Source organism: Bombina bombina, chromosome 6 (genome assembly GCF_027579735.1).
Source record: "Bombina bombina isolate aBomBom1 chromosome 6, aBomBom1.pri, whole genome shotgun sequence".
NCBI classification, from domain to species: domain Eukaryota; kingdom Metazoa; phylum Chordata; class Amphibia; order Anura; family Bombinatoridae; genus Bombina; species Bombina bombina.
Window position 1 is genome coordinate 508,262,168 of NC_069504.1, and position 21,708 is coordinate 508,283,875.

Sequence of the window (21,708 nt, forward strand, 5' to 3'; positions counted from 1 at the left end):
TAAACTCAGAACAAAATTTAGAAACTATTTAGCGTGGGATTTTTTTGGTGGTTGTAGATGTGTAACAGATTTTGGGGGTCAAAGTTAGAAAAAGTGTGTTTTTTTCCATTTTTTCCTCATATTTTATAAAAAAAATTAGAGTAAATTATAAGATATGATAAAAATAATGGTATCTTTAGAAAGCCCATTTAATGGCGAGAAAAACGGTATATAATATGTGTGGGTACAGTAAATGAGTAAGAGGAAAATTACAGCTAAACACAAACACCGCAAAAATGTAAAAATAGCCTTGGTCCCAAACGGACAGAAAATGGAAAAGTGCTGCTGTCATTAAGGGGTTAAAGTGCAAACTTTATGAGTGAATGTTACGAATTTGATGTCCTAGGACTGTGTGACCTTAGCTGTTTGTGCATTTTCTGTTTGTGGTTCCCATGCAAAGCCAGTATCAGGGTCTCAATCTGGTATAGGCTTGCATGAACTGTGTTGCACCGTTTTGTATTTATTTTTCCCCTAATGGGGATGTTTGTTAAGGTTATTTTAACCAATTAAAATGAAAATGCTGATATCCCTGTCTTTTGTGTAGTTACTTATTTGGTTTCTAAAAACTTCTCTCTTAAAAGTTTTTCTTTTGTTAATAAATTTAGTTTATTAATTAGTTACAATGTGGGTGGGCTGGCAGTTTAGGAGTTTAGGGGTTTATAAATTTAGTTTATTATTTACGATGTGGGGGACTGGCGGTTTAGGGGTTAATAGGTAGTTTATGGGTGTTAGTGTACTTTGTAACATTTTAGTTATTAGTTTTGTGAAACATTTTTGTAACTAGTGGTCTCAGATCGCGGTATGGCTTGTGTCGGTATAGGCTGTAACGCAAGCATTTTAGCCGGACCGCACAACCTGTAATATAGCGCTATGGAAAATCTTGCGGAATGGACGTTAGTTATAAGTTTTGTGAAACATTTTTGTAACTACTGGTCTCAGATCGTGGTATGGCTCGTGTCCTCAGAACGTGGTATGGCTCGTGTCGGTATAGGCTGTAAACGCAAGCATTTTAGCTGGACCGCACAACCTGTAATACGGCACTATGGAAAATCCCGGGGAATGGACGTTGCGTTAAGGCAAAATTGTTTGCGGTATAGCTATACCACTGCAACTTATAATATGAGTTAGCTGCAATTTTTTTGCAGTATAGCCGTACCGCACCATAACGCAAAACTTGTAATCTAGGTGAAAGTGAGTTAAAGCTCACTCTAATAGATATAGAGCAAATACTTGTAGTGCCCACATATTCTGGAGAGATTGTCTGAAAACATAAAGACTTCTTCACACGGAATTGTGGGTGAATATTATAACTGATAACATCATACTGACTTTGGAATTTTAAAACTGAAGATGCATTATCTTCTTTTATTCCGTGATTCACTACAACTATATTGAAAGCTTTCTTTTATTGCTTGGTACAATAGTTGTTATTTTTTCTTTATTTTGGATATCACATAGCTGCAGTTGAAATGTATTTGAAAAGTATGCACTGTTTCATTGTGTAACAGATAGTAGTGAGAAAAGAAAAGAAGGAAGGGCTCTCTGCTCTGGTGAGCTTATCTAAGTCTTGTCATTACTGCAAAGTCCTTCAAAGAATATTAAAGAGACAAATTTTAGCTTGAGAGCGGTTTATCTTGCTATGCAGTGTTATACCCGCCTTCCCAAAGATTTTGCATGTTTTCTCCTCATGCCAGAGAGTTTTGATCATCAGTTCTATAGAGGGAAATGATAAGGTCAAGAGAAAGACATACAGAGAAAAAGAGGGCGTATGAGATACAGAGGGATTAAAAGAAATAGAGAAAGAGACAACAAGAAAGAGATAGAATAGAGATAATGGGAAGATGGGAGAGAGAGGGAAAGAAAGAGAGAAACAGCATAAGGATGCCCAGATAACTCTTTATGTCTACGTACACAAACATCAAACCTTAGACTAGACTGATGTCTCCTGCCAGCCACATAGAGCTCTGACCACCATGCAAACCCTTTATGTTAGCTAAACATAGTAATGTCAAATGTAGTTAATTTACCATCTATATAGTAACATAAGAACACCAACAGACCAATGCCCTCAAAATCAATGTCTCCTTAAAAAACGTATGCCAGCCACCCACCCACCCAAATATCACCTTCTGTCAGCCGCATGCATACTTTTCTGTAAAACCAAAGCAGAATTTTGATTTAGCCTGTTTTGTACCAGCAACATATAGAGCATTACTTTAATGTATTTGAGACAATAAGACCAAAGAGCAGCAGTTTAACTAATTTTAAACCAGCACTCAGAGTACAGTTATTCACCCCATTTTGTCAAAGTAGCGCAGACAGCACTTAATATCTATCAATCAATCAATCAATCCATCCATCCATTGTTTATCAAAATTAATTTTTCCACTAAGACTTGCATATATTGGAATCATAAGATGTTATACCATTTTCAGGGACAGGTTGTAACATAAGAATAAAATATTCCTATTCATAAAAATTCTTAACATAATAAGAAAGTTGAACACAAGAACGTGCATGATGTTTACCTTTTCTTCCACATCTCTCTTAAGATTCTTAAATTCATCAGAGTCTTGTTTAGTTAGGTTGTCAGTAAAATTTTGGTTTACAATCTTAAATTTCAAAGGAAGAGTGATGGTAGGGATAATAGTTGTTTTTTGCATGGTTGTGCTTGTAACAGTGTTTGAAGATGTATTTAAAAGTGGGGTATTTACAGTTGATAATAACAACAGTGTATTGGATGATAGTGATGTGTTGGACAAGGCCAATGTGGCAGATAAAGCTGTTGAGCTGCTGAATGGCAATGAGGAAGGTAATGCTATTGTGTTTGTAGAAGATGATATGGATGTGGTGTTGGGGAAAGTAAGTGTGGCAGGTGAAACTGTGGAGATGAAGGAAGATGATGCGTTAGGCAATAATGTTGCACTTGCAGAAGATACTGTCACCGGTGATGACATTATGCTGAAAGATAAGGATGGAAAAGATGTTGTGTTTGAAGAGGTCAAATCAGTTGTGGTGGAGGATGATGAGGAAGAGGTATATGATGTTATGTTTGTAGAAGCTGATGTGACAAGTGAGTTAATTGTATTAAAAGATAGCATTGTGTTGTTGATGGATGATGATGAGTCAGGTAATGATGTGTTTGTGGGAGATGATGTGGCCTGTGACAAGACTGTGTGGGAAGTTAAGGATGAAACTTGTAGTAATGTTGTGTTGAATGATATCAAAGAAGGAAATAAAGTTGTGTTGGTGAAGGGTGATGATGTGGTTAATGATGTGTTTGTGGAGGGAGATATGACTGAAATAGAAGTTGTGTTTGAGATGGTCGGTGTGGATTGTAAATATGTTGCTGTGGATGATGATGAGGAAGAGGCAATTGACCTTATAGTTGTTGAAGCTGATATGACCATTGAGTTAGTTGTACTAACAGATGTTGTGTTGGAGGAGGTTGATGAGTCAGGTCTTGATGTATTTGTGGAAGATGGTGTGACCTGTGATGACACAACGTGGGAAGATAAGGATGTACCTGGTATTGATGTCATGTTAAAGGGTGTCAATGTAGTAGATAATGTTGTGTTGGAGGAAGATGATGATGAATCAGGTAATGATGTGTTTGTGAAAGCAGATATGACTGGAACAGATGTGTTAATGTAGGATGATACAGGGGCTAATGATGTATTTGTAAAAGTAGAAGTGACTGGAAAATATGTTGTGTTTGAAGATGAGGAAGAAGAAGTAAATGATGTTATGTTTGTGGAAGCTGATGTGACAATTGAGTTAGTTGTACTAAAAGATAATGTTGTGTTGGAGGACGATGATGATGAGTCAGGTCTTGATGTGTTTGTGTAAGATGGTGGGACCTGTGACGACACAATGTGGGAAGATAAGGATGTACCTGGTATTGATGTTCTGTTTAAGGGTGTCAATGTAGTAGATAAAGTGTTGGAGGAAGATGATGAAGAATCAGGTAATGATGTGTTTATGAAAGCAGATATGACTGGAACAGATGTTGTGTTAATATAGGATGATACAGGGGGTAATGATGTATTTGTAAAAGTAGAAGTGACTAGAAAAGATGTTGTATTTGAGGATGGCGAGGAAGAAGTAAATGATGTTATGTTTGTGGAAGCTGATGTGACAATTGAGTTAGTTGTACTAAAAGATAATGTTGTGTTGGAGGAAGATGATGATGAGTCAGGTCTTGATGTGTTTGTGAAAGATGGTGTGACCTGTGACGACACAACGTGGGAAGATAAGGATGTACCTGGTATTGATGTCATGTTAAAGGGTGTCAATGTAGTAGATAATGTTGTGTTGGAGGAAGATGATGATGAATCAGGTAATGATGTGTTTGTAAAAGCAGATATGACTGGAACAGATGTGTTAATGTAGGATGATACAGGGGCTAATGATGTATTTGTAAAAGTAGAAGTGACTGGAAAATATGTTGTGTTTGAAGATGAGGAAGAAGAAGTAAATGATGTTATGTTTGTGGAAGCTGATGTGACAATTGAGTTAGTTGTACTAAAAGATAATGTTGTGTTGGAGGACGATGATGATGAGTCAGGTCTTGATGTGTTTGTGTAAGATGGTGGGACCTGTGACGACACAATGTGGGAAGATAAGGATGTACCTGGTATTGATGTTCTGTTTAAGGGTGTCAATGTAGTAGATAAAGTGTTGGAGGAAGATGATGAAGAATCAGGTAATGATGTGTTTATGAAAGCAGACATGACTGGAACAGATGTTGTGTTAATATAGGATGATACAGGGGGTAATGATGTATTTGTAAAAGTAGAAGTGACTAGAAAAGATGTTGTATTTGAGGATGGCGAGGAAGAAGTAAATGATGTTATGTTTGTGGAAGCTGATGTGACAATTGAGTTAGTTGTACTAAAAGATAATGTTGTGTTGGAGGAAGATGATGATGAGTCAGGTCTTGATGTGTTTGTGAAAGATGACGTGAGCTGTGACGACACTGTGAGGGAAGATAAGGATGTACCTGGTATTGATGTTATGTTGAAGGGTGTCAATGTAGTAGATAAAGTTGTGTTGGAAGAAGATGACAATGAAACAGGTAATGATGTATTTGCAGAAGCAGATATGACTGGAACAGATGTTGTGTTAGGGTAGGATGATACAGGGGCTAATGATGTATTTGTAAAAATAGAAGTGACTGGAAAAGATGTGCTTGAAGAGATCATTGTGATAGGTAAATTTGTGTTGGAGGATGTTGAGGTAAATGAAGTTATGTTGGCAGAAGCTGATGTAACAAGTGAGTTACTTTCACTAGAAGTTATTGTTGTATTGGAGGAAGATGATGATGAGTCAGATAATGATGTGTGTATGGAAGTTGGTGTGTCTGGAAAGGATGTTGTATTAGGGTAAGATAATGATGTGCTTGAAAATGAGGTGACTGAAAAAGATGTTGTGTTTGAAGATGTTGATGCATCTGTTGTGTTTAGGGATGGGGAGGAAGAAGTAAATGATGTTATGTTTGTGGAAGCTGATGTGAGAAATAAGTTAGTTGCACTAAAAGATAATGTTATGTTGGAGGAAGATGATGATGATGATGAGTCAGGTAATATGTTTGTAGAAGGAGTTACAATTGGAATAGACGTTGTGTTAGGGTGGGATGATACAGGGGTTAATGATATATTTGTAAAAGTAGAAGTGATAGACAAATATGATGTGTTAGGAGATGATAAGGAAGTAGTAAATGAAGCTAATGTGACCAGTGAGTCAGTTGTACTAACTGAAAACGTTGTATTGAAGGAGGGTGATGATGAGTGAAGTAATGATGTGTTTGTGGAAGATGATGTGACTTGAGCTGTCACTGTGTCAGATAAGATAGATGTAACTGGGATGGTTAATGATATGTTTGTATAAGAAGATGTGACTGGAAAATATGTTGCGTTTGAGGAGGTCATTGCGTTGGTTAAATATGATGTTGAGGATGATGATGATAATGAGGATGAAGTTATTGATGTTATGTTTGTAGAAGATGATGTGACTGGTGAGTTAGTTGTACTAAAAGATAACGTTGTATTGACAGAAAGTGATGATGAGTCAGATAGTGATGTGCTTGTGGAAGATGATGTGACTAGTGAGTTATTTGTACTAAAAGATAGCATTGTATTATCAGAGGGTGATGATGAGTCAGGAAGTGATGTGCTTGTGGAAGATGATGTGACTGGTGAGTTAGTTGTACTAAAAGTTAACGTTGTATTGTCAGAGGGTGATGATGAGTTAGGTAGTGATGTGCTTGTGGAAGATGATGTGACTGGTGAGTTAGTTGTACTAAAAGATAATGTTGTATTGTCAGAGGGTGATGATGAGTCAGGTAGTGATGTGCTTGTGGAAGATGATGTGACTGGTGAGTTATTTGTACTAAAATATAATGTTGTATTGACAGAGGGTGATGATGACTCAGGTAGTGACATGATTGTGGAAGATGATGTCACTGGTGAGTTAGTTGTACTAAAAGATAACGTTGTATTGTCAGAGGGTGATGAGTCAGGTAGTGATATGCTTGTGGAAGATGATGTGACTGGTGAGTTAGTTGTACTTAAAGATAACGTTGTATTGTCAGAGGGTGATGATGAGTCAGGTAGTGATGTGCTTGTGGAAGATGATGCAAATGGTGATACAGTTGTACTAAAATATAACGTTGTATTGACAGAGAGTGATGATGACTCAGGTAGTGATGTGCTTGTGGAATATGAGGTGGCCAGTGAGTTAGTTGTACTAAAAGATAATGTTGTATTGTCAGAGGGTGATGATGAGTCAGGTAGTGATGTGCTTGTGGAAGATGATGTGACTGGTGAGTTATTTGTACTAAAATATAATGTTGTATTGTCAGAGGGTGATGATGAGTCAGGTAGTGATGTGCTTGTGGAAGATGATGTGACTGGTGAGTTAGTTGTACTAAAATATAATGTTGTATTGTCAGAGGGTGATGATGAGTCAGGTAGTGATGTGCTTGTGGAATATGATGTGACTGGTGAGTTAGTTGTACTAAAATATAACGTTGTATTGTCAGAGGGTGATGATGAGTCAGGTAGTGATGTGCTTGTGGAAGATGATGTGACTGGTGAGTTAGCTGTACTAAAATATAATGTTGTATTGACAGTGGGTGATGATGACTCAGGTAGTGACATGCTTGTTGAAGATGTCACTGGTGAGTTAGTTGTACTAAAAGATAACGTTGTATTGTCAGAGGATGATGATGAGTCAGGTAGTGATGTGCTTGTGGTAGATGATGTGTCTGGTGAGTTAGTTGTACTAAAAGATAACATTGTATTGTAAGAGGGTGATGATGAGTCAGGAAGTGATGTGCTTGTGGAAGATGATGTGACTGGTGAGTTAGTTGTACTAAAAGATAATGTTGTATTGTCAGAGGGTGATGATGAGTCAGGTAGTAATATGCTTGTGGAAGATGATGTGAGTGGTGAGTTAGTTGTACTAAAAGATAACGTTGTATTGTCAGAGGGTGATGATGAGTCAGGAAGTGATGTGCTTGTGAAAGATGATGTGACTGGTGAGTTAGTTGTACTAAAAGATAACGTTGTATTGTCAGAGGGTGATGATGAGTCAGGATGTGATGTGCTTGTGGAAGATGATGTGACTGGTGAGTTAGTTGTACTAAAAGATATTGTTGTATTGTAAGAGAGTGATGATGAGTCAGGAAGTGATGTACTTGTGGAAGATGACGTGATGGGTGAGTTAGTTGTACTAAAATATAACATTGTATTGTCAGAGGGTGATGATGAGTCAGGTAGTGATGTGCTTGTGGAAGATGATGTGACTGGTGAGTTACTTGTACTAAAATATAATGTTGTATTGACAGAGGGTGATGATGACTCAGGTAGTGACGTGCTTGTGGAAGATGATGTCACTGGTGAGTTAGTTGTACTAAAAGATAATGTTGTATTGTCAGAGGGTGATGATGAGTTAGGTAGTGATGTGCTTGTGGTAGATGATGTGGCTAGTGAGTTAGTTGTACTAAAAGATAACGTTGTATTGTCAGAGGGTGATGATGAGTCAGGAAGTGATGTGCTTGTGGAAGATAATGTAACTGGTGAGTTAGTTGTACTAAAAGATATCGTTGTATTGTAAGAGAGTGATGATGAGTCAGGAAGTGATGTACTTGTGGAAGATGACGTGACGGGTGAGTTAGTTGTACTAAAATATAACGTTGTATTGTCAGAGGGTGATGATGAGTCAGGTAGTGATGTGCTTGTGGAAGATGATGTGACTGGTGAGTTACTTGTACTAAAATATAATGTTGTATTGACAGAGGGTAATGATGACTCAGGTAGTGACGTGCTTGTGGAAGATGATGTCACTGGTGAGTTAGTTGTACTAAAAGATAACGTTGTATTGTCAGAGGGTGATGAGTCAGGTAGTGATGTGCTTGTGGTAGATGATGTGTCTGGTGAGTTAGTTGTACTAAAAGGTAACGTTGTATTGTCAGAGGGTGATGATAAGTCAAGTAGTGATATGCTTGTGGAAGATGATGTGACTGGTGAGTTAGTTGTACTAAAAGATAATGTTGTATTGTCAGAGGGTGATGATGAGTCAGGTAGTGATGTGCTTGTGGAAGATGATGTGACTGGTGAGTTAGTTGTACTAAAAGATAACATTGTATTGTCAGAGGGTGATGATGAGTCAGGAAGTGAAGTGCTTGTGTAAGATGACATGACGGGTGAGTTAGTTGTACTAAAATATAACGTTGTATTGTCAGAGGGTGATGATGAGTCAGGTAGTGATGTGCTTGTGGAAGATGATGTGACTGGTGAGTTAGTTGTACTAAAAGATAACGTTGTATTGTCAGAGGGTGATGATGAGTCAGGAAGTGAAGTGCTTGTGTAAGATGACATGACGGGTGAGTTAGTTGTACTAAAATATAACGTTGTATTGTAAGAGGATGATGATGAGTCAGGTAGTGATGTGCTTGTGGAAGATGATGTGACTGGTGAGTTAGTTGTACTAAAATATAATGTTGTATTGTCAGAGGGTGATGATGAGTCAGGTAGTGGTGTGCTTATGGAAGATGATGCAACTTGTGATACAGTTGTACTAAAAGAGGGTGATGATGACTCAGGTAGTGATGTACTGGTGGAATATGATGTGGCCAGTGAGTTAGTTGTACTAAAAGATAACGTTGTATTGTCAGAGGGTGATGATGAGTCAGGAAGTGATGTGCTTGTGGAAGATAATGTAACTGGTGAGTTAGTTGTACTAAAAGATATCGTTGTACTGTAATAGAGTGATGATGAGTCAGGAAGTGATGTACTTGTGGAAGATGACGTGACGGGTGAGTTAGTTGTACTAAAATATAATGTTGTATTGACAGAGGGTGATGATGACTCAGGTAGTGACATGATTGTGGAAGATGATGTCACTGGTGAGTTAGTTGTACTAAAAGATAACGTTGTATTGTCAGAGGGTGATGATGAGTCAGGTAGTGATGTGCTTGTGGAAGATGATGTGACTGGTGAGTTAGTTGTACTAAAATATAATGTTGTATTGACAGAGGGTGATGATGACTCAGGTAGTGACATGATTGTGGAAGATGATGTCACTGGTGAGTTAGTTGTACTAAAAGATAACGTTGTATTGTCAGAGGGTGATGAGTCAGGTAGTGATATGCTTGTGGAAGATGATGTGACTGGTGAGTTAGTTGTACTAAAATATAACGTTGTATTGTCAGAGGGTGATGATGAGTCAGGTAGTGATGTGCTTGTGGAAGATGATGTGACTGGTGAGTTAGTTGTACTTAAAGATAACGTTGTATTGTCAGAGGGTGATGATGAGTCAGGTAGTGATGTGCTTGTGGAAGATGATGCAAATGGTGATACAGTTGTACTAAAATATAACGTTGTATTGACAGAGAGTGATGATGACTCAGGTAGTGATGTGCTTGTGGAATATGAGGTGGCCAGTGAGTTAGTTGTACTAAAAGATAATGTTGTATTGTCAGAGGGTGATGATGAGTCAGGAAGTGACGTGCTTGTGGAAGATGATGTAACTGGTGAGTTAGTTGTACTAAAAGATATCGTTGTACTGTAATAGAGTGATGATGAGTCAGGAAGTGATGTACTTGTGGAAGATGACGTGACGGGTGAGTTAGTTGTACTAAAATATAATGTTGTATTGACAGAGGGTGATGATGACTCAGGTAGTGACATGATTGTGGAAGATGATGTCACTGGTGAGTTAGTTGTACTAAAAGATAACGTTGTATTGTCAGAGGGTGATGAGTCAGGTAGTGATATGCTTGTGGAAGATGATGTGACTGGTGAGTTAGTTGTACTAAAATATAACGTTGTATTGTCAGAGGGTGATGATGAGTCAGGTAGTGATGCGCTTGTGGAAGATGATGTGACTGGTGAGTTAGTTGTACTTAAAGATAACGTTGTATTGTCAGAGGGTGATGATGAGTCAGGTAGTGATGTGCTTGTGGAAGATGATGCAACTGGTGATACAGTTGTACTAAAATATAACGTTGTATTGACAGAGAGTGATGATGACTCAGGTAGTGATGTGCTTGTGGAATATGAAGTGGCCAGTGAGTTAGTTGTACTAAAAGATAATGTTGCATTGTCAGAGGGTGATGATGAGTCAGGAAGTGACGTGCTTGTGGAAGATGATGTAACTGGTGAGTTAGTTGTACTAAAAGATATTGTTGTATTGTAAGAGAGTAATGATGAGTCAGGAAGTGATGTGCTTGTGGAAGATGATGTGACTGGTGGTGAGATAATTGTACTAAAAGATAACATTGTATTGTCAGAGGGTGATAATGACTCGGGTAGTGATGTGCTTGTGGAAGATGACGTGACGGGTGAGTTAGTTGTACTAAAATATAACGTTGTATTGTCAGAGGGTGATGATGAATCATGTAATAATGTGTTTGTAGAAGCTGATGTGACTTGTGATGCCACTGTTGCTGTTTCAGGTAAAGATACTGCAGTTGTGCTAGATAATAAAGTTTTATCAGTTGAGTCGTCATCTGTGTTGATTTCATTTTGGAAACTGGATTCTGTTTGTGGCGCTGTAGATTAAATAAAATCACAAACAGTTACTGGCATATTGTTGCCTTCAAGGTTATTAATTTACAAAATAAAAAAATTGTAAATACAACTTGCATCCACACATTAAATATAAGAAAACATATAAAAATGAAATATCCCAACTATATTAATATCAACATATAAATATTTAAAACAGTTGACAAAGAGTTAAATAATTGCCACATTTACATGATTTAATATAGGTTACTATATTTCTTATAAAGAGCCAGATTCAGAGTGGCACGCTAACTGTTGTGCACAAGCTATACCAGCTTTTTTCAGCTTTTTACGCACAACGGAAATAACGAGTGCATGACAAGTTGAAAGTAAACACGTTTGCTTGAGCACAATCGCAATTTACACTTGTCGGGTTAGCACGACTTGAGAGGTAGCGCAAAGTGTAGGGGAAGGAAAAAAGTTGCATTAAACACAAATATGTTTAAAAGTACAGAAGTTATAAGGGCTCAAAGATATATGATATAAGGTATTTACCAAAAAAGGGCTGCAAATGGTTTTAAAGGGACAGTCTACACCAGATTTGTTATGGTTTTAAAAGATAGATAATCCCTTTATTACCCATTCCCCAGTTTTGCACAACCAACACAGTTATAATAATACCCTTTTTACCTCTGTGATTACCTTGCACCTAAGCCTCTGCAGACTGCCCCCTTATTTCAGTTCTTTTGGCAGACTTCCATTTTAGCCAATCAGTGCTGACTCCTAGGTAACTTCACGTGCGTGAGCACAATGTTAATTATATGACACATATGAACTTACGCTCTCTAGTGGTGAAAAACTGTAGAAATGCATTCAGATAAGAGGTGGCCTTCAAGGTCTAAGAAATTAGCATATGAGCCTACCTAGGTTTAGCATTCAACTAAGAATACCAAGAGAACAAAGGAAAATTGTTCATAAAAGTAAACTGTTAAGTTGTTTAAAATTACATGCCCTATATGAATCATGAACTAGACTAGACTGCCCCTTTAACATACAATATATATATATATATATATATATATATATATATATATATATATATATATATATACACACACACACACACATATACATATATATATATATATATATACATCCATATATATATATATATTCACACATACAGTATATACACACACACACACATACATAGACATGTCTAAATATGTGTATGTATCATTGTTCCCTCTTAGGCCACTTTTTGTGAGCAGCCCAGGAGTGAAATAGTTAGGGCTAGATTACAAGTGGATCGCTAAATTATCACGCTCGTACAAACAGGCAAATTTGCCCGTTTGTGGAAGCGAGATAATTAACCAGCCATTACAAGTGGCTGGTTATTGTTACCACCAGCTCGCTGTAGTAAATAGCGCTTTTTTTAAATTAACCAGAGAAAATGCCCCCAAAATACTTTCTAGTGTAGTTTATTAAAAAATAAAGATGGCAGCACTATCTGCACTAGGCAGTATTTTGGAGTTAAAGTTGGTGGGAGTGGGGTGTTAGAAAAAAAAAAGGCACTTAAAAGTGCCTTTACATTGCGGTCAATGGGAACTGTGTGTTCCCAGTAAATATATATGTATACGCTTATATACATATATATTTATGTGTTAATATGTAACTATACACATAGTAACACATAAATATATATGTATATCAGCATATATATATATATATATATATATATATATATATATATGACTGCTGACATCACTGTGTGACTTACCCCCTTCACTGGCACTGAAGTTCTGATGCCGCCCCTGTACATCGCTGGTTGTTTAGCCCCTAAGTCTTAAATAGCAGGGCAGAATATTACTGATGGGGTGATGCCATACGTTAGTGGTAGTGAGATGGGAGGTGGGTGGGCGACCCATTGCTAGAGGGGGGAGGGAATGGGACCACTACATTGCAGAAAATAATTTCCACAGCTGGAGGGAGAGAGAGAGGGTGGAAGGCATTAACTATATATAGAAAATGTGTTGTGAGAGGGGGCTCTACAGAACATTGGTTGGAGGGGGAAGGTGGGGAGGGTGAGGGGGATGCTACTCTACAGAAAAAAGGTGAAAAATTGTATGGCAGATACTAGTTTCAGGGGGGGTTAGAGAGCTGATGGGGGGGATCAGGGAGGTGGGAGGTTAAGGGGGGAATCCTACATTGCAGAAATAATAAAAAAAAATGCCCTAAAACTTAACATTTGCAGACTGTCTGCTAGCAAAATGGGCCCAGGTGAATACCTTGGGTTGTCTACAACAACAACAAAAAATAAATATATATATATAGTTTTGCTAGGTAAATAAAAATAAAACAAGGCTCTTTTTCTGTTTAAATAGGGTGATAGCAAAAATACTAAAAAAAATCTCTGGTCTTTAAGGGGTTAAAGTGGGTTCCTGTACATATTTAAATAAACTTGTATTTGCTACTTGCCTGAGATGCATTAAATGGAAAATTCACAGTAAAATTGTTTTTATATCAATGTATTTTCAATGACTTGTTATACCAACTGCAGAATGATTGTTTCTTACCAAGCAATCAAGTTAGCACCCGAGTATGGGTATTAGTTGTTTTGGGTTTGCGTGCTCCATTGAAGTCTATGGGGGAATACATTAACGCAGTTGCAACTTCTCAAAGTCTATCTTTTTGCACGCATTGGATTTTGCGCGGGCATAAACTTTTTACATCTGACTTGTAATAGAAGCGCAACCCGATGCACGCAAAAGCCTCCATCTAGCAAAGTTAATATCGCTCCACTCGCAATCTAGACCTATAATAATATCAATATATAAATATTTAAAACAGTTGACAAAAGAGTTAAATAATTGACACATTTACATGATTTAATAGGAGGTTACTCTATTACTTATAAAGGGCTCGATAATGAGTGGCACGCTAACTGTAGCGCCCAAGTGATATGGGGCATTGTGCGCGCGAGGGAAATGCGTTTGCTTGAGTGCAATCAAAAAGAATGTGCTTCAGGTTAGTGCGATTTCAAAGCTCTGGTTAAAGGGACAGTCTACTCCAGAATTCTTATTGTTTACAAATATAGATAATCCCTTTATTACCCATTCCCCAGTTTTGCATAACCAACACAGTTGTATTAATATATTTTTTACCTCTGTGATTACCAAGCAATCAAGTTAGCACCCGAGTATGGGTATTCGTTTTTTTGGGTTTGCGTGCTCCATTGAAGTCTATGGGGGAATACATTAATGCAACTGCAACTTCTCAAAGTGTATCTTTTTGCACGCATTGGAATTTGCACGCGCATAAACTTTTTAGATCTGACTTGTAATACAACTGCAACCTGATACACGTAAAACCCTCCATCTAGCAAAGTTAATATTGCTCCACTCGTAATCTAGACTTATATCAATATTTAAATATTTAAAACAGTTGACTAAAGAGTTAAATAATTGAGACATTTACATGATTTAATAGAGGTTACTCTATTACTTATAAAGGGCTTGATTATGAGTGGCACGCTAACTGTAGTGCCCAAGTGATATGGGGCATTGTGCGCGCGAGGGAAATGCGTTTGCTTGAGTGCAATCAAAATTAATTTACTTCAGGTTAGTGCGATTTCAAAACTCTGGTTAAAGGGACAGTCTACTCCAGAATTTTTATTGTTTAAAAATATAGATAATCCCTTTATTACCCATTCCTCAGTTTTGCATAACCAACACGGTTGTATTAATATATTTTTTACCTCTGTGATTACCTTGCACCTAAGCCTCTGCAGACTACCCCCTTATTTCAGTTCTTTTGACAGACTTGCATTTTAGCCAATCAGTGCCCTCTCATAAGTAACTTCACGGGCATGAGCACAATGTTATCTATATTGTACACATGAACTAAATCCCTCTAGATGTGAAAAACTGTTAGATAACAGATGGCCTTTAAGGGCTTAGAAATTAGCATGAGTCTACTTAGGTTTAGCTTTCAACTAAGCATACCAAGAGAACAAAGCAAATTTGATGATAGAAGTAATTTGGAAAGTTATTTAAAATTACATGCCCTAACTGAATCATTAAAGTTTAATTTTGACTAGACTGTCACTTTCACTGTTATGTGAGACAAAAAAGTTGCACAAAACACATTAAAAATACATTTAACAGTACATTTACACTCATATTAACAGTTCCTGATAAAAAAAATATTAAAAAGAAAAATTGCATTAAAATGTTATAAGGGTCAAAAGGTATGAGGTCTCAAGTGTTGGAAAAAAGGTCTGCAAAGTGCTTTAACATGGAGACAAACACACACACACACACATATATATATATATATATATATATATATATATATATATATATATATATATATATATATATATATATATATATATACACACACACACGTCTATATATGTTATATTATATATATATATATATATATATATATATATATATATATATATATATATATATGTATATATGTGTGTACATGTGTATTTATATATTTGTGTTTATTTACTGTACATATTTCACATATTTATGTTTTTCACTTACAGGGTAATATCCTTTTTATTATAAATATATATTTATATACACACCTATACCTGTATATCTATTCCTATAGATATATAGGTATTGATATCTATTTAACATGAACTACATCAGATATATATAGAAATATATATTTAATAATAAAAAGTACATTGTTTTCTATGTGAAGAACAAAGAAATGTAAAATGTGCTAACGAGCATCAGGGTTCACAATTTGCGACAAACGCTTTTGGGTTATCGCACAATGCAAGTTATTGAAATTTTAAACATAAAATATATATTTTTAAAAATTATAAAAAAAGATTTTCAATTATTAAGCTTACTGTAAAACACATACATTCTATTGATTAATTAGAATGTTTTACAGTATGTATAATAATTTTAAATAATATTTTTTCAATTTTTTTATAATATTTTATATTTAAAGGGACAGTCTAGTCAAAATTAAACTTTCATGATTCAGATACGGCATGAAATTGTAAACAACTTTCCAATTTACTTTTATCGTCAAATTTGCTTTATTCCCTTGGTGGTATTTTTGAAAAGCTAAACCTAGCTAGGCTCAAACTGATTTCTAAACCGTTGAAAACCGCCTCCTAGCTCAGAGCATTTTGAAAGTTTTTCACAGTTAGACAGTACTAGTTCATGTATATCATATAGATAACATTGTGCTCACTCCCGTGGAGTTATTTAGGAGTCTGCACTGGTTGGCTAAACTGCATGTCTGTTAAAAGCACTGAGATAAGGGGCAGTCTGTAGAGGCTTAGGTAGAAGGTAATCACAGAGGTAAAATGTATATTAATATAATAGTGTTGGTGATGCAAAACTGGGGGATGGGTAATAAAGGGATTATCTATCTTTTTAAACAATAACAATTCTGGTGTAGACTGTCCCTTTAATATTTCAATAAAGCACATTGAAGATAGCAATTCTTCATGTGCGCTAACCCAACCACATTAGACCTAAATTGCGAAACCCAATACACATTATGCATATTTTACATTCTTCACATAGAAAATAATGTACGTTTTTATTATTAAATATTTATTTCTCTATATATATCTGATAATGTTCATGTAAAATAGATATCTGTACCAATATATCTATAGGAAAATATATACAGGTATAGGTATATATAGATATATATACGTTGATTGGAGTAGCCGTGTTAGTCCAGATATTTAGATATCAAAATAACAAGAGTATTGCATTGAGCAATGATACTTTTTATTGGACTAACTATACATTTATAAGTTGACAAGCTTTCGGAAGAGTTCCTTCCTTTATCAAGTGTGTATTGCTTTAGACTTGATAAAGGAAGGAACTCTTCCGAAAGCTTGTCAACTTATAAATGTATAGTTAGTCCAATAAAAAAAGTAGCATTGCTCAATGCAACACTCTTGTTATTTAGATATATATAGAAATAGGTATTTACAATAAAAAGTATATTGCTCTGTATGTGAAAAACATTGGAATGTGACATTTTCCAAACTCATGTCGGATTAGCGTGCAAGTATAGGTTTTTTTTTTTCATTTTGCGCTCCCCTGTGACTTCTATGGGGAAAATAAGTTAACTCAGTTGCTATAATATGTCAGCACTCCACTAGTAATCTAGCCCAAAGTGAGTTCTCAAGTAATTATTTATTTTAGAGAGGGAATTTTAGCTTGCTCTTATGCTCTGGTGTCTCCCCTTTAATGTGATTGAATTCATTGGTGGAATTATTAAATTGTGCACAAATAAATCCTTTACCTTTATTTTGACATTTGAAATAGCTGTTTTCTTGCTGAAACATGCACCTATAGTAAACATTTCTATGCTGCAGTAATGGATACAGAAACATTATGTAAATAAGAGACGTCAGAAGAAATTATGCTCCTAATGGAGGGTGGGTGAGAGCCCTTTTTAGAGGGCGTTCCTGCACAATCTTTAAATACAATAAACTTGCATTTGTTTCTTTCCAGAGAGACATTGATATGATTGTTTCTTACCATATTCTGTGGTTTTGGTCGTAGGAACAACTGTGCTATTGCTGAACACGTCATGACCTTCATTGATAAAACAGAATTAGAAGCATTAATACAATCAATTAAAAAATGAAGGTGAATCATATATACATAACACAAAACAGATACTCTAGAAACTTGCAAGCATTCTGGTTAAGAATATTTTATAATCATGGAGGTTATATCAGAATCAAACATATTTAACTTGTTATTGGTGTTTAATAATTGTTTTGATGCCAGTTAAAACAGCCTTCAAATGCTTACATGAATTTTAGATACAACAAAAAGGATCCTACAAAATAGTGAATTAAAATTTAGACGCTCCACAATAAAAAAAATATTAAATCTTTATAGTTCCATTAAAAAACAGCTCACATGAACAAAAACAAAGGAAAATAAGAAGAAAAGGATGCTGGCACTATTAGTTTCCTGTTTCTACAAAGCATATGATAAAAATTCACAAATTCTAGAGCAAATATCAGTAGTGTACAAAATACATGATAAATTTGAACATGTAAATATACCTCTGTATTTGTAGAAATGTATTAAGAAAAGCAACAAAAATTATTTAAAATAGCTTGAATTATTGAATACAACAAGACAAGATATCAAAGTGTGCTCATATGTGAGTGTGTGTATATGTATATATATATATATATATATATTAATTACTTTTTAATGAAAAAAAAAATGTTGTTTTAGCATGTGAAGAACATCAACATTTTTACACATAAATACTTATTACTGACTGACTGGTATACCATTTTAATATAGTCCTCATGCAAGGTACAGGAGATGTTTATGTGAGCTGAATGCTTATAAAAACCATTAGACTTATTGTAGAGGTGACTTATGGATTGCAATGGTATCAAATTAAAGCAAAACTGACTTGGGGGTCGGTTCCAATCTTTTACAAATATATATCTAATGATTTTCTAGAGAAAATAACCATTCATAAAGTCTAGGGTGATTTTGTAGATAAATCAGTTGATAAGATTTGAAGTCAACCACATGCTAAGTATCAGAAGGCTGTTTGCATATCTTAAAATTTGCACTGCCCTTCAAACAGATTGCAATATTTATTTTATAATAATAGAATTTAGCAGGAAAATATATATTGGAAAGGAATGCTCAGCGTTAAAAGCAGATGATAACTGGGAGTGAAAAGTCAGTTGTCTGCAAAGTGTTTCACTCTTTACGATTTGCTAGACAATGTGTGAGGACAATATTAGTGCAGAATAAAGCCAATAAACAGGGATGATGGTTTCATAAAATAAGTAGTACTGCAGCATATTTAATAGAATAAAGACACATTTCCCCAAAGCAAAAAAAAAAAGCATTGAAAGGAAGAAGAAATGTGTCATATGAAAAGACTGAAAATAAAATAAAATTAATAGAATTATCTGATTGTCAGAAGCTCCACATTTGCAAAAGGAGCTCAAAGTAGAATAATTTGATCAGTAAGTGGAAGATCTCAATTAGGAGTAAATTAGTTCTAAATGTTCCCACATGCAATATGTATTAAAAAAGAGTTCTAATGCACATGTAAGAATGGATTTTATAGTATATGTGAGTCCTTGGCTCCCTCTGGTGGAGAGGAGCAGGAGGAATGAGTCTGGTGATAATTAAAAAGTAATTTACTCCAAAAACAATACAGATATATTATGAATAGATAGATCCATAACTGTGTGTAAAATACATTAATGTATTTTACTTAATTTCACAGGTGAACATAAAATAAAAGTAAAGCACCTTGTTCAAGGTCAAGTGGGAATCAAAGTGCACAGTTTAGGTGCTAGGAAGTAAATGTAGATAATAGCACATTTAAACATTACAACTAAAATTATGTTTCTTTGTATTGTGATTATTAATATTATTATTGCTTTTTGCCATTGCTATTTATGTTACGTATGTGTGAATTCTCCACTGCGGACACTAGGTGCCAGATTATGAATGGCGCGTTAACAGTTACACACGAGCGAAAAGGGGTTTATCCTGGCTGTTTGCACACGTCGGGTTTTCTGCTTGTATTACAAGTTGAAAGTAAATACAAACGTGTGAGCGCAATATCGATTTACGCTACAATGAGTACTGCGTCCTCAGAGTTCTGGTTAACTTTTTTGTGAAAGAAAAAAGTGTCACAAAACACATCAAAAAGACTTTACAAAGTACAGTTACACTCATAATAACACTATCTAATAATAATTATTGGGAAAAAACCATTGCACAGAAATGTTATAAGGGCTCAAAGATATGAGGTCTCAGGTGTTAGGGAAAAAGGCTGCAAAGGGCTTTAACATAGAGATACATACATATACATGTCTAAAGATGCATATGTATATACTGTGTGTATATATATATATATATATATATATATATATATATATATATATATATATATATGTGTGTGTGTGTGTGTGTGTGTACATATGTAAATACATATATATACATATAAATATATAGACATATATACACATAGAAACACATAAATACATATGTACACATACAGTATATAGACATATATATAATTGTATTGGAGTCCTTTGCAGTCAAGTAGATAAAAATATGTAAAATACAATTTATATATTTATATATAAATTGTATTTTATATTTATATGCAATGGTGTTTTTTCCCCACTTTTTTTGCTCCTATGGGGAAATATGTTACCGCAAGCAAAAACAGCTTACTTTCAATTTGTAGTATGAGTGCTACCAGTCGCGCGCAAAAAGTGGAGTTAGCGCTCGACTGAGAGTGTTAAATACAGCTATACTTGTAATCTGGAACTAGATGCACTATAATATGAATAAAATAGACAAGAAGACTTTGGAAGGTTTTAGCTAATTTAACAACTAAGAAAGCTCTGGTGATAAGACATTTATGTCATAGATTTGGGGGTAATACAATTTAAATGATAAGAATTATTATAATGTTTTAAAGTTTGACTACATCTCTTCATATATGAAGAAAATAATCAAATTGGTAGATGGGTATTTATTGGCAGACATTGTATCTAAAAATAACAGTTATTTCCATATCCCTGATAAGATTAATATCGTTTTTCACTACCCTCTCCCTAAGATCAATAAATATGTTAATAACCCTCAAGGTTGGCCTATTATTTCATCACTCTATTTTAACAACTAACCTATTCCTTATGTAGACCAGTTTCTGCAATGAAAATAATTGGCCTTAAAGTAATCTGTACAGAAAATAAGGAACCTTAAAATACCATCCATGTTTTTTTATAGGTTAGCTATGATGTCTCCATGTTATATTCAAATATACACAGTCGTATGCAAAAGTTTAGGCACCGCTGACAATTTCCATGATTTTTATTTATAAATAATTGGGTGTTTGGATCAGCAATTTCATTTTGATCTATTAAATAACTGAAGAACACAGTAATATTTCAGTATTGAAATTAGGTTTTTTGGATTAACAGAAAATGTGCCATATGCATCAAAACAAAATTAGACAGGTGCATAAATTTGGGCACCCCAACAGAAATATCGCATCAATATTTAGTAGAGCCTCCTTTAGCAGAAATAACAGCCTCTAGAAGCTTCCTATAGCCTGTAATGAGTGTCTGGATTCTGGATGAAGGTATTTTGGACCATTCCTCCTAGCAAAACATCTCCAGTTCAGTTAGGTTTGATGGTTGCCAAGCATGGACAGCCTGCTTCAAATCACCCCACAGATTTTCAATGATATTCAGGTCTGGGGACTGGGATGGCGATCAGAACATTGTACTAGTTCCTCTGCATAAATGCCAGAGTAGGTTTTGAGAAGTGTTTTGGGTCGTTGTCTTGTTGAAATATCTAGCTCCAGCATAACTTCAACTTTGTGACTGATTCCTCAACATTATTCTCAGGTATCTGCTGATATTGAGTGGGATCCATGCGACCCTCAACTTTAACAAGATTCCCAGTACCAGCACTGGCCACACAACCCCACAGCATGATGGAACATTCACCAAATTTTATTGTGGCTAGCAAGTGTTTGTCTTGGAACGATGTGTTCTTTTGCCATCATCCATAACGCCCCTTGTTATGACCAAATAACTCAATCTTTGCTTCATCAGTCCACAGCACCTTCT

General features: G+C 35.4%; 1 protein-coding gene across 2 annotated transcripts in view; it reads right to left on the reverse strand.

Annotated features, from left to right (window-relative positions):
* LOC128663188 (serine-rich adhesin for platelets-like) overlaps positions 1–21,708 on the reverse strand; it is a 69,292-nt gene that overhangs the window by 35,119 nt on the left and 12,465 nt on the right. For both annotated transcript variants that reach the window (XM_053717394.1, XM_053717395.1), the window contains exons 3-4: positions 17,597–17,653; positions 2,568–11,095 (exon numbers count right to left, since the gene is read on the reverse strand). In XM_053717394.1, the coding sequence (XP_053573369.1) occupies positions 2,568–11,095; positions 17,597–17,653 (8,585 nt within the window). The remainder of the gene's footprint in view (positions 1–2,567; positions 11,096–17,596; positions 17,654–21,708) is intronic.